The following is a 21,973-nucleotide window of genomic DNA, read 5'->3' as shown; positions in this document are numbered from 1 at the left end:
ATTACATACAACTTAGACAATTTGTTGCATTGCTTGTATCGCACAAGGCTACCACATTAAAGCTTACCTAGTTTGAAAGCAAGTGTCGCTCGGACCCCCACTTTCCAGATCATTACATGCCTCCCTAGGCTCTTCTACTCTCTCTAAAAAAAACACCTTCATGACTCCCTGGGAGGGAGAATTGGGTGTAGATACCTTGGAGGAGGATTGGAAAGAAATCTGGTCCTCCACAGCCACCAGTTCCAGAAACGTCATAGCTTTGGAGAATTCCCATAAGGTCATAATGCGCTGATATTTGACACCAGCCTGTACTTCTAAATTTGTGCCTGGAAACTCCCCCCTTTTGTTTTAGTAACTGTGGACAGGAGGGTATGATGGCACATACTGTATATGGTGGACCTGTCGGACATGACGGAGATTTTTAAGAGTGTACACGCTAATTGATACAGTTCTTAATTGCAACATAAGGATGGACCCGGTTGACCTATTCAGATCATACACCGAAAACAGGCAAAACGTATTACCTTTGGCCACTTTCGCAGTAGTGGACCGATTGGGTCCGCCTGTCAGTTTTTCTGTTGACACCCGCCGACATCCAATTCAATCCTACTTCCTTAAAACAGACGGATGGGGATCGGTCTCCATCCATCTGGTGGATCGGATGGCAGTCAGGTGAAAATGAACAGGCGGTCTGTTTACATCCGACCGCCCATAGAGAGGAGGGGACATATTCCCTGCTGAGCAGGCAGACTCCAACGGAGCCCACCCTGTGTGGAAGGGGCCTTTATCTTTACTGCCACTAAATAAACTTATCGCCTACTCCTGGAAATCTCCTGTGTTAAATTTCCAGGAAGTTAAAACGTGCCTGAACAGCACAATGGTTAATGAGAAATTGACGGCTATAGTAGAGGATAAACATGACCGGTTCCTGAAAACCTGGACCCTGTGAATAGACTATTTGCAACCTGACCACAAGACATTACATCTTTGATTTTCACCCCTATGGTAGGACGCAAGATGGTTTTGTCTAGGTTCAAGGTGGCACTCTGAGGCTCCCCTTCCCCTCTTAAACTTCTTCTACCCTTTTGGCTCTTCGTTTCCCGCTAGACTATATGCATACATCCTGCACCCCCATCTCCACCCACCCCCTTTTTTTTGTTTTGTTGTTAATTTTTGTTCCCCCTTTTTACCCCTTTGCTTATATAGTTGATGACACAAACTTGAGCCTTTGCTTGAGATCCCAATACAATCTATTTTATTGATTCATTGGGTCCTACAAATAGGATTATTTTCTATTCCAGAACAAACCCTGGTCTCTCTCTTCCAAGCACAGGGCCCCGTTTCTTACTTTATGATTATATGTGGAAATGGCGATTAGATGGGTTTTTTGCTCTACAGTGTATCTAGTAATAATTCTATGAACATCTAACCTTTGTTATAAACGTGTTTTCTTTCATGCGCATGTAAAACATGATGTACTTTTTTGTAAAAACCACAATAAACATTCATTGAAGCAGATACTTTTGCCGAATACAGTGCCTTGCAAAAGTATTCACTCCCTTGACCTTTTACCTATTTTGTTACATTACAGCCTCGAGTTCAATATTTTGTTAATCTGAATTTTATGTGATGGATCAGAAAACAATAGTCTAAGTTGGTGAAGTTAAATGAGAAAAATATATACATAAAACTATTTTTTAGAAATAGAAAACAGAAAATTGGCATGTGCGTATTTATTCACCCCCTTTGTTATGAAGCCCATTAAAAGTTCTGGTGCAACCAATTACCTTCAGAAGTCACATAATTAGTGAAATGAGTCTACCTGTGTGCAATCTGAGTGTCACGTGATCTGTCATTACATATACACACCTTTTTTATAAGGCCCCAGAGGCTGCAACACCTAAGCAAGAGGCACCACTAACCAAACACTGCCATGAAGACTAAGGAACTCTCCAAACAAGTAAGAGACAATGTTGGTTACAAGTAAGGACAAGTCAGAGTTAGGTTATTAAAAAAATATCCAAATCTTTGATGATCCCCAAGAGCACCATCAAATCTATCATAAACAAATGGAAAAAACATGGCACAACAACAAACCTGCCAAGAGATGGCCGCCCACCAAAACTCACGGACCGGGCGAGGAGGGCATTAATCAGAGAGGCAGCACAGAGACCTAAAATAACCCTGGAGGAGCTGCAGAGTTCAACAGCAGAGACTGGAGTATCTGTACATAGGACGACAATAAGCCGTATGCTCGATAGAGTTGGGCTTTATGGCAGAGTGGCCAGAAGAAAGCCATTACTTTCAGCAAAAAACAAAATGGCACGTTTTGAGTTTGTTAAAAGGCATGTGGGAGACTCTCAAAATGTATGGAGAAAGGTGCTCTGGTCTGATAAGACTAAAATTGTACTTTTCAGCCATCAAAGAAAACGCAATGTTTGGCGCAAACCCAACACATCACATCACCCAAAGAATACTATCCCCACAGTGAAACATGGTGGTGGCAGAATCATTCTGTGGGGATGTTTTTAAGCAGCCGGGACTGGGAAACTGGTCAGAGTTGAGGGAAAGTTGGATGGTGCTAAATACAGGGATATTCTTGAGCGAAACCTGTACCACTCTGTTTGTGATTTGAGGCTAGGACGGAGGTTCACCTTCCAGCAGGACAATGACCCCAAACACACTGCTAAAGCAACACTTGGAGTAGTTTAAGGAGAAACATGTAAATGTGTTGAAATGACCTAGTCAAAGCTCAGACCTTCAATCCAATAGAAAAATGGTCAGACTTAAAGATTGCTGTTCACAAGCGCAAACCATCCAACTTGAAGGAGCTGGAGCAGTTTTACAAGGAGGAATGGGAAAAAATCCCAGGGGCAAGATGTGGCAAGCTCATAGAGACTTATACAAAGCGACTTGGAGCTGTGATTGTCGCAAAATGTGGCTCTACAAAGTATTGATTTTAGGGGGGTGACTAGTTATGCACATTGACTTTTTCTGTTATTTTGTCCTATTTGTTGTTACTTCACAATAAAAAAAAAAAAAAAAAAAAAAAAACAACATCTTCAAAGTTGTGGGCATGTTCTGTAAATTAAATGATGCAAATCCTCAAACAATCCATGTTCATTCCAGGTTGTGAGGCAACAAAACAGGAAAAATGCCAAGGGGGGTGAATACTTTTGCAAGGCACTGTATGTATGACTTTGGTGTGTATAATCAATAACTACACTATAGGAGGGGGAGGGGGGATTTATCAATTTCTGCTTGTACACTGTAAGCTACAATGTAGCATAGGGAGTTAAAATGTGACAGACAGATAAATTACCCAGCCAATAAACTGCCTTTGCCTTTCACATTTCCAGCTAGATCTAAAGTCAAGTCACCTATGCCCAGACTATGGACAATAAAATATGTAAATGCTCCAAACAAGCAGTAACATTTTTAAAACAAGCCATCACCGGGTTTTGAGTATTTATCCTCAAAGATGACAACAAAGATTCTGAAGCAAGTTTGCAGGTAAGCTACCAAATCCCTGCTGCCAGGGAAAATCGGGGGAGAAGAACTCCAATTTAGTGCCTCTTTTGTGAATTTTGAAGATTAAAGTAAAATTCCAGCCTAAACCTAACTAGTCCTAAAACCACTCGCCCCCCCCCCTTTTCCTAACACCTATGCTGACTAACCTGTGTAGAAAGATTTATACTTCCCTATTTTCAGCCTGCTCTGGTCTGGTCTGTATCAGCCAGCGGAGGCTGCAGGGGAGAATCGGGATCAATGACAACAGAGAAGACATGGGAGACTATTGGCGCTTTTCCACTGCATGGAACCGAACGGTTCGGCTCACTTTTGTGCTTTTCCACTGCTGGTACCGCATGGTACGGTGTAGGAACGGTTCGGTACAGCGGCGCTTTTCCACTGCATGGAACCAACGGTACAGCTCTCAAAAACAGTACCACCTCGATTGTGGTTCCAAGAGGTACCATACCCGGTATCATATCCCACAATCCTTTGCATGCAGTCACTACTATCCACTGATTGGTCAGAGAATCGTTGTTATCCCACCCACTTAACTTTAGTACTACTTTAGTGGAAAAGCAAACCATACGTACCGTACCAAACCGTTCCAACACCGTACCATGCGGTACCAGCAGTGGAAATGCAAACCGGGCCAAGCAGGGCCGAGTACATGTATGTGTGCATGTATACATGTGTATGTATGTGTGTTTGTACATTTTTTTGTATGCGTGTGTGTACGTGTGTATGTATGTTTTGTATATACTGTATATGCTGTATATACTGTATATGTGTGTATGTTACTTTTAATCCTGACCCCCCCCATTCCTGTACTGTCAGAACTGCTTTTTAGGGCTTGCTTCTGATAGCAGCAAGGGCTGCTGCTCCTTTGAAAATCAATCCTTGCTTAGATCACTTTTCAGAGGCATTTGGCAGGCGATAAAGAGGCAATATGTTGCTTCTCACCTCCTGTTTTAAGCCCGGAAATGCAGCACCACCACACCGCAACCATGCACACAGTTGCAGGGTGGTTGCAGTGCAGCCCCATTCACCCTGGGTATACCTCCAGCTGCAGCCACCGCATGTGTACATCCCCAGATGCTGCCTCTGCAGCTAAAGGGGGGAGCAGCTGAGGCTAGTAAAGACAGCTCAACCTTGTGATTTTACTGCCCCTCCAACCAGACATGTGAATAAGCCCTGTGTTTTGTATGTGTGCTGCGTGTAGGGCTTCAATGGGCTTCCCTACCAGCAGAAATGCAGGGAAAGAAGTTCCTGACCCTTTTTTTAAACTTGTGCCACACCCAAAGCACCCCATGTTTGCCAAAGTGTGGGGTGCCATTAAGAATTAATGGCACCTCTAAAGAGCAGAGCATTTGTCAGGAACGAGCACGATTCTGCACGTGTTCTGCGATGAATCAAACCTTGGGCAGGGGTGCCTCAAGACTGAAAATAGTTTTCAAGGGCGCCCGACTGAAAAAAGGTTGAGAAACACTGGTCTAAACAACTGAACATTTCCTTTTCCTTGCGAGTATTATCCTTTCCTCAAACACTGACAAGAACAACTTCTGTATGGATGTGAATGCCACTAAGAAGTATTAAGGGTCAGCAACTTTTTTGATGATTCCTCCAAGGGTTCAAAAGGATCTCACAATAGTGCTTTAGGACCAATGAAAGGTCCCAGGCTGGACAGGACCTAACGGCCGCTAGATAGATCTGGACAAGGCCTTAAAAAATAATGACACAAAAGGATCTTATTGAAGAGAGGTCTGGAGGAAAACGCTAAGGGCCGAGGCTTGCACCTTTAGGGTGCTAACTGAGAGCCCCTGGTCTGCCCCATCCTGAAAAAATGCTAAGATCGCTGGAATGTCTGGGACTTCACGACCATGATCTATCATCCAGGAATTTAACTTTTTCCATACTCTTGTGTAAATGGCCCTTGTAACGGGCTTGTGACAGTTTATGAAGGTCTTAGCTAACTTATCTGAAAATCCATGAGATTTTAGGCGCTGTTCCTCAGAAGCCAAACGAACAATTTCAAGGTTGGCACCCGCAGGTGAAGAACTGGCCACTGCGAGATCAAATCCACCGCCTCTGGGAGATGGAACAGAGGGACTGCAGCCAGGTTTTGCAGCAGGGAGAACCATGGCCTCTTTGGCCAGAAGGGGGCCACTAGAATCAGGCTGGTTCTTTCCAAGTATTTCCGTACTGCTAAAATTAGCCTCACGAGGGGAAAAGCATGAGCATCTATTCTCACTGCCTGATCTCCTGGGTTTAAGGAATAAAACTTTTTGACTTTGCTGTTCTCCTGGGATGTGAAGAGATCCATCTCTGGTAATCCCTACTTTTGACTGATAGCTGCAAAAGCCGCTTGCCTAAGAGACCATTTATTGTGACTTAGTTGCCAACAACTGAGGATATCTGCCAGCGAGTTTGGTGACCTCTTTAGATGTATGGCTGAGATTGAGAGTAGCATCTGCTCGAATGATGACCGGGATTGCCTGTAGATTTGGACTCCTTGTTCCCCCCTGCTTGTTGATATACACACTCACTGGGTCTGAGCGAATACGGAGGTGAGAGCCTTTCAGATCTGACTGGAAAGCATACACCAACCTCTGGACTGCTTGCAGCTCCATTTCGTTTGAAGACATCTGAGCAACTCTTGGGAACCAAATCCCCTGGGCTATCCTCCTCCCCAAATGCGCACCCCAACCAAAGTAACTGGCATTGGTGGTAAGGATCATTGCCCGCAGAGTGGTCCACGCTAACCCTCTACACAGATTGCCTTGCGTCCGCCGCCACCACAGAGACCTCTTGATCTTCAAGGGAGGAGGAATTGAAAGCTCCAAGGTGTATTTGCTTCCATTCCAGCTCTGTAGCAGAAATAACTGCAGCGGTCTTGCCCACAGAACCGCAGGAAAGCAGGATGTCATAAGGCCCGCAACCTGCAAATCTTCCCTCATTGAGATCAGTTGACTGTATTGAAGCCTCGTCGTATCCAACCATCTTCAGAAATGTTTCCATCAGAAGGAAGATTTTCCCCTCCACAGAGGAGATCTTGTACCCCAGGGCAAGAAACTCTCTGGGCTGGGGTCAGTCAAGACTTGTTCATGTTGATCAGCCATCCCAGGGAGTGGAGAGTCTTGCACCTGCTTCAGGTCTGTGTCCAGCTGGTGATAGGATCTTGCTATCAAGAGCAGGTTGTCCAAGTAAGGAACGATCATGATAGCCTTCAACCTCAACAAGGAAATGCCTCTGCGAGGACTTTTGGAAACATTCTTGGTGCTGAGGCTAAGCCGGAAAGAAGGGCCCAACACTGAAAGTGATGGATCTTCAAGCCAACCTTGATTGCTAGCCTGAGATACTTCCGAAAAGCAGGATGTATGGGAATATTAAGCGTCTTGCAGATCCAGTGTGGCCATAAAACTATTTTGATAAAGGATGTTCTTTACAGAAAAGACAGATTTTATCCTGAAGTATTTGTATTTCAGAGATTAATTTGGTGGGTGAAGATAGTGGACCCTTTCATCCACCAATTCCCCTATAAGAACAGAAAGAGCCTCAACCTTTTCTCGATCTCAGGGGAGATCTCTGACTAGAAATTTTGCGGTGGTGGGGGGGCTGACTAGAACTCCAACCTGTACCGTTTTCTATCAAATCTAATATATACCGGTTGGAGGAGATTGATGTCCACTGGGGCAGGAAATTCCCCGGTCTTCCTCCCACTGGGAGACAAGAGTCATCGGGACTTAGCGGGCTTTTGAGGATTAAATAATATACCTCCCCTTCCCCTACCCTTGTGGCCTGTTCAATGCTTTTTGGGGGTGACTATCCCTTGTTCTGCTGGACCTGCTGCTACAAAAAAAAGTCTCCTGGAATTCGTCCTTTTTCTGGAATCCGGAAACGCCTTATTTTTACCTGCTGGTCTTTCTAAAGCCTCCTGAAGGCAGTCGCCAAAGAGGTGATCCCCTGAAAAGGGAAGAATGCAAAGGCACAGTTTGGAGGCAGAGTCTCCTTCCTGTCCAGGTTTTTAGCCACAGGGCTCTCCTCGCGGAGTTCAGAGGTAGAGGAACTAGCTGCTAACTTAAAGCTGAGCTTGGCTTATTTACCCATTCCCCCCCTCCTCCGCTGCCACATTTGGCTCCTTTCAGGGGGACGAGGAGCGGGGTACCTGGTTTTGACAAGAACCTGCTGTCAGGGAAGAAGAAGTAAACCCAGGCACAGTTATGTGCAGACGGAGAATGTTTGTTAGCCAATGGAGAAAGCCTATTAGCCAAACCTATGGACAGAGAATTCTTGTTCACGTGACTTGCACCACTGTGTGGCGTCAAATGGGCTATATAAACACCTCTGCTGCACTAGGACCTTGCCTTTATGGTCTACAGTGTTCTGCTTCCTGATACCTGTTCCTGGTGTTTAAACTCTGTTGCCGTCCTGATCCGTCTGATCATGCTTGTACTCTGCCTGAACCATCCCCTGGCTTGCTTTTCGTCCCTGCATTATCCCTTTGTCTGCCTGTTTGCCGTTGCCAACTCCAGCCTGAATCTGAGTACTCTGCTGCCTTTTGCTCTGTGCCTGACGTGCCTGCTAGTTACTGACCCGGCTTGCCTGATCCTGCTGTGTAACCGGCCATCCTTATACCTGCTGTCTGCTTCCTGCTAGCCTGCCAAGTGTCTGCTGCCCGTGACCTGCCAGCCTACTAAGCATCTGCTGCCTCTGACCAGCCAGTCTGCCAAGTACCTGCCATCCTGCGTCACGATCCAGCCTACATCAAAGTACGCACAGACCTTACATCTGCAGCCTCCACCATCTGAACTTCAAGGCACTTGTGCCACTCCAGGCTTCTGTGCCTCCTCTTTACATTATTAGGGGTATCAGGCCTGAGGTGTAAGAGATCGCCTTCCTCTCCACGTCAGGCTCCATCTCCAGGTACGTGACAGTACCATAAGGCCATGTTGGAGCCTGAGAGAGGGGCATCTTCCCTGGATGAGATCTGTCAACACATCACAGCATTGTCACAAACCATTAAGGACCTACAAGAGGGGTACACTCAACTGGAAAACTGCATCCAGACACTTCCTGCACCTGCAACTCCTGCTATTCCAGTTGCTTCTTCAGGAGCCACAGCTGCACCCACGGTCCTGATACTGCCTCCAGAACCCAGAGTTCCTACGTCTGAGGGATTTTCTGGTGATCGTAGCAATTCCGTGCATTTCGCAACGCATGTGAATTTTATTTTTCTTTACAACCTCGCACCTTCTTCTTAGAGGCAGCCAAGATGGGGTTCGTCATATCATTACATCAAGGTGAATCTCAAGCCTGGGCTCACCATCTGATGGAGAAAAATTATGCCAAGCTGTCCACCCTGACTCTCTTTTCTGACACTATGGCACAACTCTATGATGATTCTCAGTGATCCGCATCAGCAGAGGCGGCCCTTTACTCACTTCAGCAAGGCCGCAGGGCAGTGGAAGATTATGTGACAGAATTCAGGAGCTGGAGTGCTGACAACTGCTGGAATTACGCCACTTTGTGTTACCAGTTCCGTCTGGGCCTAGCTGAACCCTTATAGGATGAACTGGCTTGTGTAGGGGTACCCAGCTCACTGGAAGGACTTATTAATCTCTCTATCCAGATTGATCGCTGCCTTAGGGAACGAAGGTGGGAAAGGTCAAGCCCGTCCCGTATGGATGCTGCCTAAAGCTCCGCCACCAGCAAACATAGCTTCAGCTGTTCCTGCCTCACTTACAGCTGAGGAACCTGAGCCAATGCAATTAGGGCTGCATACGCACCTCTCTAACGCCTAAAGAGTGTCAACGCCGCCGGCAGAATAACCTAGGCCTCTACTGTGGAGAACCAGGGCACTATGGAGCGGAACTGTCCAGCAAAGGCGCGTAAGTGTCTGACCATCTTACCTGTCAATCTGCCACCAGTGCCTTCTAGTTCCACTCATGTTGCTCTCCCTATCTCGTTCCAGCTTTCGGGAAGAACTGTTCCAGTCTCCGCTAGAATTGACTCAGGAGCCTGCAGCTGCTTTGTTGATCTGGCTTTTGCCACTCAGCATCAGATACCTTTGCAGCCCAAGGTCCAGGGACTTTCTGTGTATCTGGCCGATGGTTCATGCATATGATCTGGAACTGTCACTCAAGAGACTATACCTTTGCCAGTCCTGACCTTACCATCTGGTCACAAGGAACTGTTATGTTTGGACGCTATTTCATCCCCTCTGTTTCCAGTCATTTTAGGTATACCCTGGCTACAGACACATAACCCCAGTATCGACTGGGTGACTGGCGAAGTAAACTTTCAATCTTCTTACTGTCATGAACACTGCCTCCCAGGAACTTCAGCTCCACCATTGTCCTAACTATGCATGGACTCTGATGTTGACTTACACCAAGTTGTCACAGCTTTTTACCATGACTTCTTGGACGTATTTAGCAAACGGAGAGCTGACACACTTTCGCCTCACAGAGCCTACGATTGCCCAATTGAGTTGCTGCCTGGGGCTGAAATCCCATTTGGACAAATTTTCCTCTGTCTGAACGTGAACTAGAGACATTGAAAGAGTACATAGATGACAGCTTGAGTAAAGGCTTCATCCGTATCTCTACGTCACCAGCAGGGGCATGTATCTTTTTCGTGGAAAAGAAAGACCACTCTCTCCGATCCTGTGTGGATTACCATGATTTGAATAAATCTACAGTCAAGAACAGGTATCTTCTTTTGTTAGTTCCGGAATTGTTCCAGAGACTTAGATCTGCAACAGTATTTACCATGGATTTTCGGGGAGCTTATAATCTGGTACACATCCGAGAAGGAGAGGAGTGGAAGACGGCCTTTTGTACTAGATTTGGGCACTTAGAGTATTTAGTAATGCCCTTTGGCCTATGTAACGCACCAGTAACCTTCCAACACTTTGTTAACAATATCTTCAAGGATTTTCTGGACATTTTTGTTATCGTTTATCTTGATGACATTCTGATTTTTTCTGTTTCTCTGGAGCTTCACTGAGGTCATGTCAAGAAGGTCCTCGGTCGGCTCAGGGTACATGGACTTTATGCCAAAGCTGAAAAATGCGAGTTTGAACAGCAAAGCATTCAGTTCTTGGGGTTAATCATCTCTACTGAAGGCATCAAAATGGACCCAGAGAAAGATTCTGCCATATTAGAATAGACTGCACCATCAGACAAGAAAGGAGTTCAGCGCTTAGTCGGATTTGCAGATTTCTATAGGAAATGTATTAAGGGTTTTTCTGCCATTATCGCCCCCATCACTCAATTGACCAAGCAGGGCATTCAGTTCTGTTGGTCACTTGAAGCACAAACTGCTTTTGAGACTCTAAAAGGACTCTTTACATCAGCACCTATTCCGAGCCACCCAGATCCAGCGTTATCTTTTGTATTGGAAGTAAACGCATCCAAAAATCCAGTAGGGGCAGTTCCATCACAACGCCAGGGCCCAAAGACTCTGTTACAACCAGTGGTGTTTTCACGTAAAATGTCCCCTGCTGAGAGAAACTACAATGTGGGAGATCGTGAACTGCTTGCAATCAAATCAGCTCTGGAAGAATGGAGGTACCTCTTGGAGGGGGCAGTACATCCCATTTTGGTGCTATACAGATTACAAGAATCTGGAGTATTTGAAGGCAGCCAAACATTTGAAGCCACATCAGGCCAGGTGGGCACTTTTTTTTTTGTTGCAAGATTTAGGTTTCAAATAACCTATAGGCCAGGATCAAGGAATGTCAAACTTGATGCTTTGTCCTGAATGTTTGATGACTCCAAAGATCCACCTACTTCAGATACTATATTATCTGCAGGAAACTTTTTGTTGCTGCAAATGGATCTCTTGTTACAAATAAAGCAAGCCTCATTGGGGGTTCCCTCTCCACCTGGGACAACGCTAGCTGCAAGAGAAGGCTTACTGTGGTCTGGGGATAAGATATTTGTACCAGAGAGTGTCCGAGTAGTAGTTCTGTGACTAGGCCACGATCATCCCTTGGCAGGACATTTCGGAGTTCATAAGACCACGGATCTGGTAGAACGCCTGTTCTGGTGGCCTACTTTGGACAAGGATTGCAAGGAATACATGAGTTCTTGCACCATTTGTATTCGTAACAAGAGTAGCAGAAATAAGACCTGGGGTTTACTTAGGCCCCTTCCAATCCCTAATAAACCCTGGAGGATGATTTAGATGAATTTTGTGGTAGAACTACCAACATCTGAAGGGTGCTCAGCCATCTTTGTCGTGGTGGACCGGTTTTCTAAAATGGCTTACTTCGTGCCCTTGAAAGGGGTACCCTCCGCAATAGAAATGGCCAGAGTCTTTATAAAGGAAATTGTGAGGCTCCATGGTGTTCCTGGAAAGATTGTTTCTGATTGAGGAGTACAATTCACGTAAAAGTTTTGGAGGGCTCTCTGTGAAACACTAAGTGTCGGGTCACACTTATGCGATGCGGGAAGGCTGCGAATTAGCAGCCTGTTCCCGCATCGCAAACGCACCCTTGGCAGTTCACACTGCCATATGCGATACGCAGGTGTGTCAATGAAATCTTAACAACACCCCCAGTTTGATTGCATATTGCAGTGCGATCTTTACAGTTTGCACAGGATCGGATCGCACAAGTGTGAACCACTGTGCGATCCGATCCTGATGCGGCTGGAAAAAAGGGTCATGTGTGACTTTTGTGCGGGTGCAGTGAGAATTTAGCCATACAAAGTGTATGGCTGAATTCGCACCGCACAGCCGATCACATGTAATGAAGGAGCAGTGCACTCCGATATTACATGCGATCGCCGCAGCCGCAAGAGTGTGAACCAGCACTAAAGGTAGAACTTTCATTTTCCTCTGCATACCACCCTCAGTCTAACGGTCAGACGGAAATAACTAATCAGACTCTCGAACAGTATATCCGTTGTTTTACTTCTTTTTCTCATGATGACTGGGTTTCATCATTACCGCTGGCTGAATTTGCATACAATAACTCGAGACATTCTGCTACAAAACAATATCCTTTCTTTGCTAACTATGGGTTTCACCCTTTATTTCTGTCCAATACTGTTCCTGACTCTTCAATTCTAGCTGTACAAGACACCCATGAATTTCTCCAACATAATAGAATCTTGCAGGAGACAATCTCTAAGGCACAGGAGGACAACAAGAGATTCTTTAATAGGAAGAACAGGGGAGATTTGATTTTGAAACCAGGTGAGCAAGTCTGGTTATCCACAACCAATCTAAAGTTGGCTTGTCCTATGAAAAAGCTTGCTCCCAAATTCGTGGGACCTTTTCCAGTAAAGAGGAAGATAAATGATGTTTCCAATGAACTTATATTGCCAGATTTACTGAAGATTCATCCTGTGTTTCATGTGTCTCTACTAAAACCAAAGGTTTCTAATCCCTTTCCAGAACAAAACTCGGGTCCTCCTGAACCAGTGGTCAATAATGGCGAAGAGGAATATGAGGTAGAGGCCATTTTAGACTGTAGGAAAAGGAGGAATCAGCTCCAATATCTGATCAAGTGGAAGGGCTACGGACCTGAAGAAAACTTGTGGGAACCAGAATCTAAAGGATGTTCACACTAAGGAACTTTCTGCTGCAGGTACCCTGAAAAATGTACTCAGTTGGGCATCTGAAGGCTGCCTGTAAGGGGGGGGCAGTGTCAGGGAAGGAGAAGTAAGCTCAGGCACATAGTTATGTGCAGACGGAGAATGTTTGTTAGCCAACAGAGAAAGCCTATTAGCCAAATCTATGGACAGAGAATTCCTGTTCACATGACTCGCAAACACGCATGCGCATATGCACCAGCGTTCACGCCCACCACTCAGTGGCGCCAAATGGGCTATATAAAAACCTCTACTGCACTAGGACCTTGCCTTATGATATACAGCGTTCGACTTCCTGCTACCTCTTCCTGGTGTTTAAACTCTGTTGCCGTCCTGATCCGTCTGACCACGCTAGTACTCTGCCTGAACCGACCCCTGGCTTGCTCTTCGACAACGTCTCTGCCTTATCCCTTTGTCTGCCTGTTTACCATTGCCAACTCCAGCCTGAACCTAAGTACTCTTGTCAGAGAAATGACCATGCTGCAACTGGCAACTCCGCCAGTACTTCCAATGGCCGCAATGGACACAGGCCATAGACTCATTGTCAGTGAAATGGCTGTGCTACAACTGGCAACTTTGCCAGTACTTCCCATGGCCACAATAGACTCAGGCCATAGACTAATTCACTGGCCTATAAAACGACTCTGCTCAGCCCATCAAATTGCTGGATTGTCTTCAGCTCCTCCTGTTTTCTGAGCATTGCTACTTCCTGGATTCCAGTTTGACCCGGCTTGTTCCTGACCTGTCTGCTCTCTCTCTCCTGGCTTTGACCCTCGGCTTAGTCTGACCATCCCTGCTCCAGTTTGGCTCTCCAGTTATCTGACCTCGGCTTGGCTCACGGACTTGCTTCCTGTCTACCTGCCCTCCAGTACCTGATCTCAGCTTTCCCACGGACTTGTCTGCTTCTGGCCTTCCTGCTATACCTTTGGCTTGCACCTGTTGCAGCTCCCTGCCGAGCCCTGTGTTTGACCCCCGGCCGGTCTTACACCTACTGCCTGGTTGTTCCTGGTTCCTCCTTGGACTGTCTGCTGTATTCCTGCCCAGCACTCTGCTAGAGACCGCCTGTCTACCATCAGGACCCTGCTGGCAACCAGTGCTTCTGTGGGCGCTACACCCTCTGTCTCAACCCCAGGGGTGTGCCTCACTCAGCCGCAAGGGGAGCCCTCTCTGCATCTCAGCCTCAGATCAGGTACATGACAACTCTGCTGCCTTCTGCTCTGTTCCTGACGTGCCTGCTAGTTACTGACCAGGCTTGCCTGACCCTGCTGTGTAACCGGCCATCCTTATACCTGTTGTCTAATTCCTGCCAGCCTGCCAAGCGTCTGCTGTCTGTGACCTGCCAGCCGGCTAAGCATCTGATGCCTGTGACCAGCCAGTCTGCCAAGTACCTGCCGTCCTGCGTCATAATTCAGCCTGCATCCAAGTACGCACAGACCTTACATCTGAAGCGTTCACCATCTGAACTTCTAGGCACTCGTGCCACTCCAGGCTTCCGTGCCTCCTGTTTACATTATCAGGGGTACCAGGCTGGAGGTGTAAGAGATCGCCTTCCTCTCCACGTCAGGCTCCCTCTCCAGGTACGTGACACCTGCTCCCACTTCCGTCTGACTTTGCTGCGGCAAACTCATCTGGAATTTCAGCCTCCCTACTGGGCTATTCACAAAATGCAGCACACTTCGCGCATGTGCAGAAGGGAACTAGCTGTGAAGCCGCAAAGCTTCACTGTCAGTTTCCCTTACCCGAGATGGCGACAGAAGCACCTGAGAGCCGATTGAAAAATCGGCTTGGGTAAGGACACCACTGGATTCGTGGACAGGTGTTGTGATATTAAAGGTCAGCAGCTACAGTATTTGTAGCTGCTGACTTAATTTTTTCTATAGGAGCCTGGAGCTCCTCTTTACAACTGCCTTAAAAAGAGGAAAGAGGTGTGTCTGTAGCTTAGAAACCCAGCATTACAAATTTCTGGCTACGCACGTTGCTGCTAAGACAAAACCGATAGAGGTGGAATCCCATGCTCAACGGAGCAATGTATCCCCTCTATTGTCCATTGGGTCCCTGAGTGCCCCCATATCATCGAAGGCCAGGTCTGACTTTTTTGAGATTTTAGTAAGGGGAGCGTCCAACTTTGGCACCTTGTTTCATGGATGGGCCAAATCTTCCTCAAACGGGAACCTCCTCTTAAATCCCCCTGAAAAGAAGGACTTTCTTTCCGGATTCTCCCACTCAAGCTTAATGAAATCCACTAGCGAACTATGGACCGAAAAAACACTCAATTTTTTAGCATGAGACCCTGGAACATCAGGTCATGCTTAGACGGCTGTGTCCTCTCTTCCTCAATCTCCAAGGTGTTATATATATCCTTAAGTAGTCATCCACGTAATCCAGAGACAACTCATATCTTAAGCAACTGGAGGAGTCACCTTTACTTCTGAAATTGTCCTCCGAAGCAGAGTTGGCTTGAGAAGGTGCCAGGGATCTGGGATCTTCGTTCAGATCCTAGTCCACCTCCACTTTAGTGGGGGCTTGTCTAATCAGTACCCTAGGGCTCTGCATCTTGTCTATCAGACCTTTAAACAATTTAAAGGCTGAGGCAATTTCATCCTTGACTGAACCGAGGATTTTGTGACAGGCAGTAACAGACTCATCCTTAACAAGGCTATCCACACAGCTGCGGCACAAGGCCTTCTCCCATGAAGAACTTAACTTAGCCGCACACACAGCACATTTTTCTCTTGGGAGCCTGCTCTTAGATCTTTTCATGTGCTTTAGCCTACAACCACAAACAAAAGAGAAAATGAGGTTGAGGCTAGGCTCCTATCCCAACTACACCCATCTTGCAAGGGATTGCTAGAAAAAAGTGCCCACTGACAGCTGAGTGTAACGCTCTGGGGTTTGATTTAGTGAACTGGATTTGCAGCTGCAGAATTTCCACTCAGTAGTCTTGTAGAGATGTGTTGAATCACCTTATCCAACTCTCCTGACTCATCATAGTGGCTCAGCCCGCTTCAGTATGCACATACACAAACACTCAGATAAGATGTTGCTGGAGTGATAGATATCTATGCAATAGTATTGAGGTGATATACTGAAGGAATAGGCTTGAGTAGTGATAGCAATTAATGATAGGCACTCAGGTGGTAATGCTGCAGGAGCGATAGCAGATGGTGATAGATAGTATGCAGGAGGGTTAGCAATCATGTACAAGTAACAGGTGGTAGGGGATAGCAGATGAAGTGTACAGGAGATGCTAAGTTAATGCAAGGATATAAGTTACAGGTGGTAGTAGGCTCAAGAGCTAGCAATCTAGGTAACGATGCAGGTGATAGATATTGTAGTGCATATATTCTAGAGTTTGAAAAATAAGAACTTCCGCGCTATGGACTAAATGGATAGATAAGTGAATAATTAAGTGAAAAAAATGTGTATGAATAAATGAATAAAAAATATGTAGTAAATGTATAAAATATAAAATATATATATATATATATATATAGATATATCTAAAAATAGGCTGCAGCCTCCCTGGATGATAGTCCGGAGACTATGCACTGGATATAAAAGGAATAGGGGTGATGGCGCTGCCTATATAATTTAGATATAATAAAAATGTAATAAGCTGTGATGCAAAGTGCCTTAAGCTAAAAACAATAATGTGTAATATTCAAACAATAATATATTCCATAAAAACTTCAATTAAGTGCAAGTGCAAGGTATAAAAGTGCCTGCAGAAAGATTGGAAAGTGACTGGTGCAATAATTGTATGAGCAATAAATAATATTTAACATGCAATATTAATGTGCTAAAAAATATGGTGCTATATAAAGTGAGCTGTTCCACTCATACCACGTGTTGATATGGGGAATAAAAAAGTGCCAACAGAGCAAAAATAGAAAAAAGTTATTATTTTAAAAAAATACAGCTTGCAATGTCCAATAAGGAAAGATCCAGTAGAAAAGTCTATATCATGTGCGGTGACTTCAAAGGCAATAAAGGTGACAGCACTCGGAACAAACCGACACTCAGGTGAAAAGGTGACCCCGTGGTGGGTGGTAAGGTGCTGGGATTCCTTTGATAAAATTGCACACTTACCAGAGACACCCACCCCACACAGGGGTATAGAGCGGGTGTATTTATGGGTCTGGCAACCTAGCGGTATCCTCCTATCCCTGGGTGGAGGGCGTGTGCCGAGGATCAGGCTGGTCCTGGTGTGGATGTACCCTAGGATGGTCCCCTGTGTGCCTTCCTGCCTAGGTATGTTCCGAGGGATCCACTCAGCTCCACTCCCGATATTTAAACCTGTTTCTCCTGATCCTCATTCCTCATGTCTGCATTAATATTAATATTCTAGAGTTTAGCAACAGTTCTTAATATGCAAGAATAGATAGCATGTGACTTGATAGGAAGGGATCCCCTGCGGGGTACTTATCACTAGCTGGTAAGCGAGGTAAAGGATCAGGTAGCGAGGCTCCGGTCAATCCAGGTATAGGAAGATAGCTGGAGGATTCGGCAGCGTCAGACAGGGATGTATAACGAGCGGTTGCACGAACACCTTGTGAGTGCACAGCGTCGGTTGAAATAGCCGCTCAGAGCGGCGCCTAGTGATGACGTCATCAGATGTTAAAGAGACATGCAGCTATATGCGTTCCACCTACCTGAATGGTGGAACGCAATGCGGAAGTAAGAGGCTAGAAAGGTACTGAAAGTACCAGGATCTTACACTGAGACTATCAACATAGCCCAAAGCCCAGTGACAGAAAACCTCCCCAGGATTAGCTAGAGGGAACTGAAATAACCCCCAAGTTTATCTGAGAGGAGCTGGTGCCAGAGGAAGCAGAGTCCACTGCCTGCAAGGGTGCTGAATTGTCCATGCTGCTCCAACGGTGCTTTCTTACAGCCTCTGCTGGGTCCATGCCACTTACAGCCCCACCGGTGTTTGCTATTCCCGCTGCCTGAGGCGCTAATGAGGCTGAAAACACGAGCCTCCAATGCCCGCTGATGATGTCAGTAGGGTCGGCACATCCCTCCTCAAAGGGAAACCTCCTCTTAACTGCCATCCATAACCAGTGTGGAGCGCACCCACTCCGTTTAATAAAACAAGTGTAGCTGCTGACTTTTAATAAACACACACTCACCTGCCTCACGGTCGAGTGATGCAGCCACGCTGCTCTCCCTCTCCTCTCGGCACCGCCGGTATTGCAAGTGTGGCTACCCACCTGTGACAGCTTGCGGCTTCACAGCCGGGTGCGCACTGCATATGCGCGAGCCACGCAGTGCCTCCCCATTGGTCGGGCAATCTTCTGGGACCTGTGACGTGTCCCAGAAAATTGCAAGGAGGGATGGGGAGTGGAGAACTTGGTCAAAACTTCATACCTGCCAACCCCCCCCCCCCCTCCAAAAAAAAAATGACATGCCAAATGTGGCATATTCGGGGGGGGGGGTGCTTAAAGTGGAACTTCCCCTTTTGGGTGGATCTCCCCTTTAAAGACCCAGCCTTTTTCTAACATTTCTTGCTTACAAGTTAAAATCAGTATTTTTTGCTAGAAAATGACTTAGAACCCCCAAACATTATATATATTTTTAGCAGAGACCGTAGCGAATAAAATGGCGGTCGTTTGCGTCGCACTGTATTTGTGCAGCAGTCTTTCAAACGCAATTTTTTTGGGAAATAAATATACTTCAATGAATTTAAAAAAAACCGAGACAGTAAAGTTAGCCTAATTTTTTTTGTATAATGTGAAAGATGATGCTATGCCGAGAATTGTGATCTTTATTCTAAGCAAAAGAATAGTGATTGTCATTTTATCCAGAATCATGCAGCTCTAACGGAAACAAAAGCATGACTGCCCCCCCGTAGCACGTAGTTTGTTATTGGGGTATTCAGCAGGGGGACGGAACCAGAAGCGCCTGCGGGGGACCCGAGAAGTGGAGGATCTGGGCTACTCTGTGCAAAACCAACTGCACAGAGCATGTAAGTATGACATGTTTGATATATATACACACACATATATATATATATATATATATATATATATATATATATATATATATATATATATATATACAAAGGTTTACAATAACAGTTTGATATGAGATCACGTGACCCTCAAAATATGTGCATACAGAAAATATTTCTCCTATCCTTTGACCCACAAAGCACTTGGTTGTTGTGGAAAAGCCCAATACAATCCATGATATAAATATATGAAAAGAATAAGCACGGGGCTCTTGATTTATGACATCTAATTATAGATCTAAGTCTAATATAAGAAACTTTGACAGCAGCCGGGCGGCTGAGCCCCGACACACCCACCTTTACTGGCCCACAAGCTACAGCCTCTCTTGATCTGACAGCACGCACCTTCTCTTCCACTTCCTGCTTTGTGAATGAACCGCGGAGGCTCACGGGAGTCGTAGTATGACAGGCGCGGTCCTGACTGGGCACAAGCATCGGTGTAGACTACATGTCCCAGGAGCGCCTTGCGGCAGAAGACCGGTGGGCGTGACTTAGGGTGGTGTGTGTGTGTGTACACACAAGCGTACGGTGAGGGGGGGAAGATGATGGCACCTGGCTTGGTTGCGCTGTGCGCTCTGCTGCTGCTAGTGGCCGAGGGACCCGGGGTGTCTGCAAGTGGGGGTGGGGGCAGCCTGCACCAGTCCTCCCCACTCTTCAACCCGGACCTGGGCAGACATGCGGGGGGCTGCAGTCATAGGGACCCCGAGTCAGACTCCGCCTGGGACCTGGAGGAATGCGGTGAGTCACTGCGGGGAGCACTGGGACATGTGGGACCTCCACACATTGCCCTCTCCTTATCTCCACACACTGTCCTTTCCTTATCTGCTTCACCAACCAATGAGACTGCCTGAGCGCCTGTGTGCACTGCCTGGAGCTTACACTTACTATATTCTGCTTCTTCTATTTTTATTATTTTATATTTATTTTTTATTATTACAGATATTTATAAATAGCAGTGACTATTTACAAACCGTACGCTTGCATCACTTCCTGTTTTCAGGGAGCTTACAATCTAGGGGCCTGTTCACACTGGTGCGCTGTGAATTACAAATTTAAAAAAAAAAAAAAATATCACATTTTTAGCGCATTTTTAATGCACCAATTAATGCATTTTGCATGCATTTTCATCCCTGGTCATCTGAGGAAAAAAATGCTTGTGACTCGAAAAATGCAATTTTAAATACTCGTGATGCATTTCCATTGACTACAGTGGAAGGTACGTTTTTCAAACACTTTTTTTTATGTGCACATAAAAACGTACGTGTCATGAATATTCATGGATCCAAGGAGGCTGTTCATATCTGCGTGTTGCATTGCATTGTAAAAATGTAATGCATGTCTGATTTTATTCTATGCATTTTTTTTAATCTTTTATTTATACAGGTTATTGTATAAAAGAGAAATATATGTGACAATATGGGTAATAGAAAAAACAAACAAATAAGAGGCATTTGTCTAAGAGCCGGTTCACACTGAGGTGATCCGACTTCAAGGGGCGACCTGCGTGCACCGCGACTTCGGCGCAACTTGCAGGGACTTCACATAATGGAAATCTATGCAAGTCGCTCCCAGGTCGCCCCAAAGTAGTACAGGACCCTTCTTCTAAATGCAAACCGCGGTAAAAAAAAAAAAAAAAAACATGGAAAGCACTACAGAAACGCTCTAAAGCAACATGCATAGGTGTGAATAGAGCCTAAGGCCCCGTTTACATGTCTCCGCTCATACATTTTTCCCTGTGTTGTATGTTCTTTAGCCCATGTTAACATTAGTCCGATTGGACATGTCCAATCAGAGCCAATTGCAGGCAATGGTGCTGTCCAAATTGGTGCAACTTCGACTTTGTAGCGCCGCACCGATTCCCAAAAAAAGTTCCTACACTACTTTTAGGGACTTCGGGGGGCAATATCAATTGACATCTGTGCAGGAAATGGAAGGAGTATCAGACCACTGCAAATCTAAGGCTGGCCATACACTATACAATTTTCTTGTTCAACTTTCCTTTAGATTTACCAAAACCATGTAATATAGGGTCAAACCTAAACACTTTCAATTTGTATGCAGTCAGGCAGGCCCTTGCACTACATAGTTTAAGGTAAATCTAAAGGAAATTGAATAAGAAAATTGTATAGTGTATGGCCAGCCTAAGAAGACCTGGCCGTCCCTCTAAACTTTCAGCTCATACAAGGTGAAGACTGATCAGAGATGCAGCCAAGAGGCCCATGATCACTCTGGATGAACTGCAGAGATCTACAGCTGAGGTGGGAGACTCTGTCCATAGGACAACAATCAGTCGTATACTGCACAAATGTGGCCTTTATGGAAGAGTGGCAAGAAGAAAGCCATTTCTTAAAGATATCCATAAAAAGTGTTGTTTAAAGTTTGCCACAAGCCACCTGGGAGACACACCAAACATGTGGAAGAAGGTGCTCTGGTCAGATGAAACCAAAATCGAACTTTTTGGCAACAATGCAAAACGTTATGTTTGGCGTAAAAGCAACACAGCTCATCACCCTGAACACACCATCCCCACTGTCAAACATGGTGGTGGCAGCATCATGGTTTGGGCCTGCTTTTCTTCAGCAGGGACAGGGAAGATGGTTAAAATTGATGGGAAGATGGATGGAGCCAAATACAGGACCATTCTGGAAGAAAACCTGATGGAGTCTGCAAAAGACCTGAGACTGGGACGGAGATTTGTCTTCCAACAAGAAAATGATCCAAAACATAAAGCAAAATCTACAATGGAATGGTTCACAAATAAACATATCCAGGTGTTAGAATGGCCAAGTCAAAGTTCAGACCTGAATCCAATCGAGAATCTGTGGAAAGAACTGAAAACTGCTGTTCA

The 21,973-nt window shown here is 45.7% G+C and overlaps 2 protein-coding genes across 3 annotated transcripts in view; one reads left to right on the top strand and one right to left on the bottom strand.

Moving 5' to 3' along the window:
* The window catches only part of ARV1 (ARV1 homolog, fatty acid homeostasis modulator), a 34,811-nt gene extending 15,259 nt beyond the window's left edge, over positions 1-19,552 (bottom strand). Inside the window, exon 1 of the mRNA XM_082250012.1 lies at positions 19,423-19,552. The gene's annotated coding sequence lies outside the window, so the exon portion shown is untranslated. The remainder of the gene's footprint in view (positions 1-19,422) is intronic.
* Positions 19,553-19,663: 111 nt separating this feature from the next.
* TTC13 (tetratricopeptide repeat domain 13) overlaps positions 19,664-21,973 on the top strand; it is a 289,788-nt gene continuing 287,478 nt past the window's right edge. For both annotated transcript variants that reach the window (XM_082249950.1, XM_082249949.1), the window contains exon 1: positions 19,664-19,863. In XM_082249950.1, the coding sequence (XP_082106076.1) occupies positions 19,668-19,863 (196 nt within the window). In that variant the 5' untranslated portion in view covers positions 19,664-19,667. The remainder of the gene's footprint in view (positions 19,864-21,973) is intronic.

Source organism: Pelophylax lessonae (assembly GCF_965119305.1).
Source record: "Pelophylax lessonae genome assembly, chromosome: 3".
Lineage (NCBI taxonomy): Eukaryota > Metazoa > Chordata > Amphibia > Anura > Ranidae > Pelophylax > Pelophylax lessonae.
The sequence above is the reverse complement of the archived record's forward strand: the minus strand, read 5'-3'. Positions and strand labels throughout refer to the sequence as shown.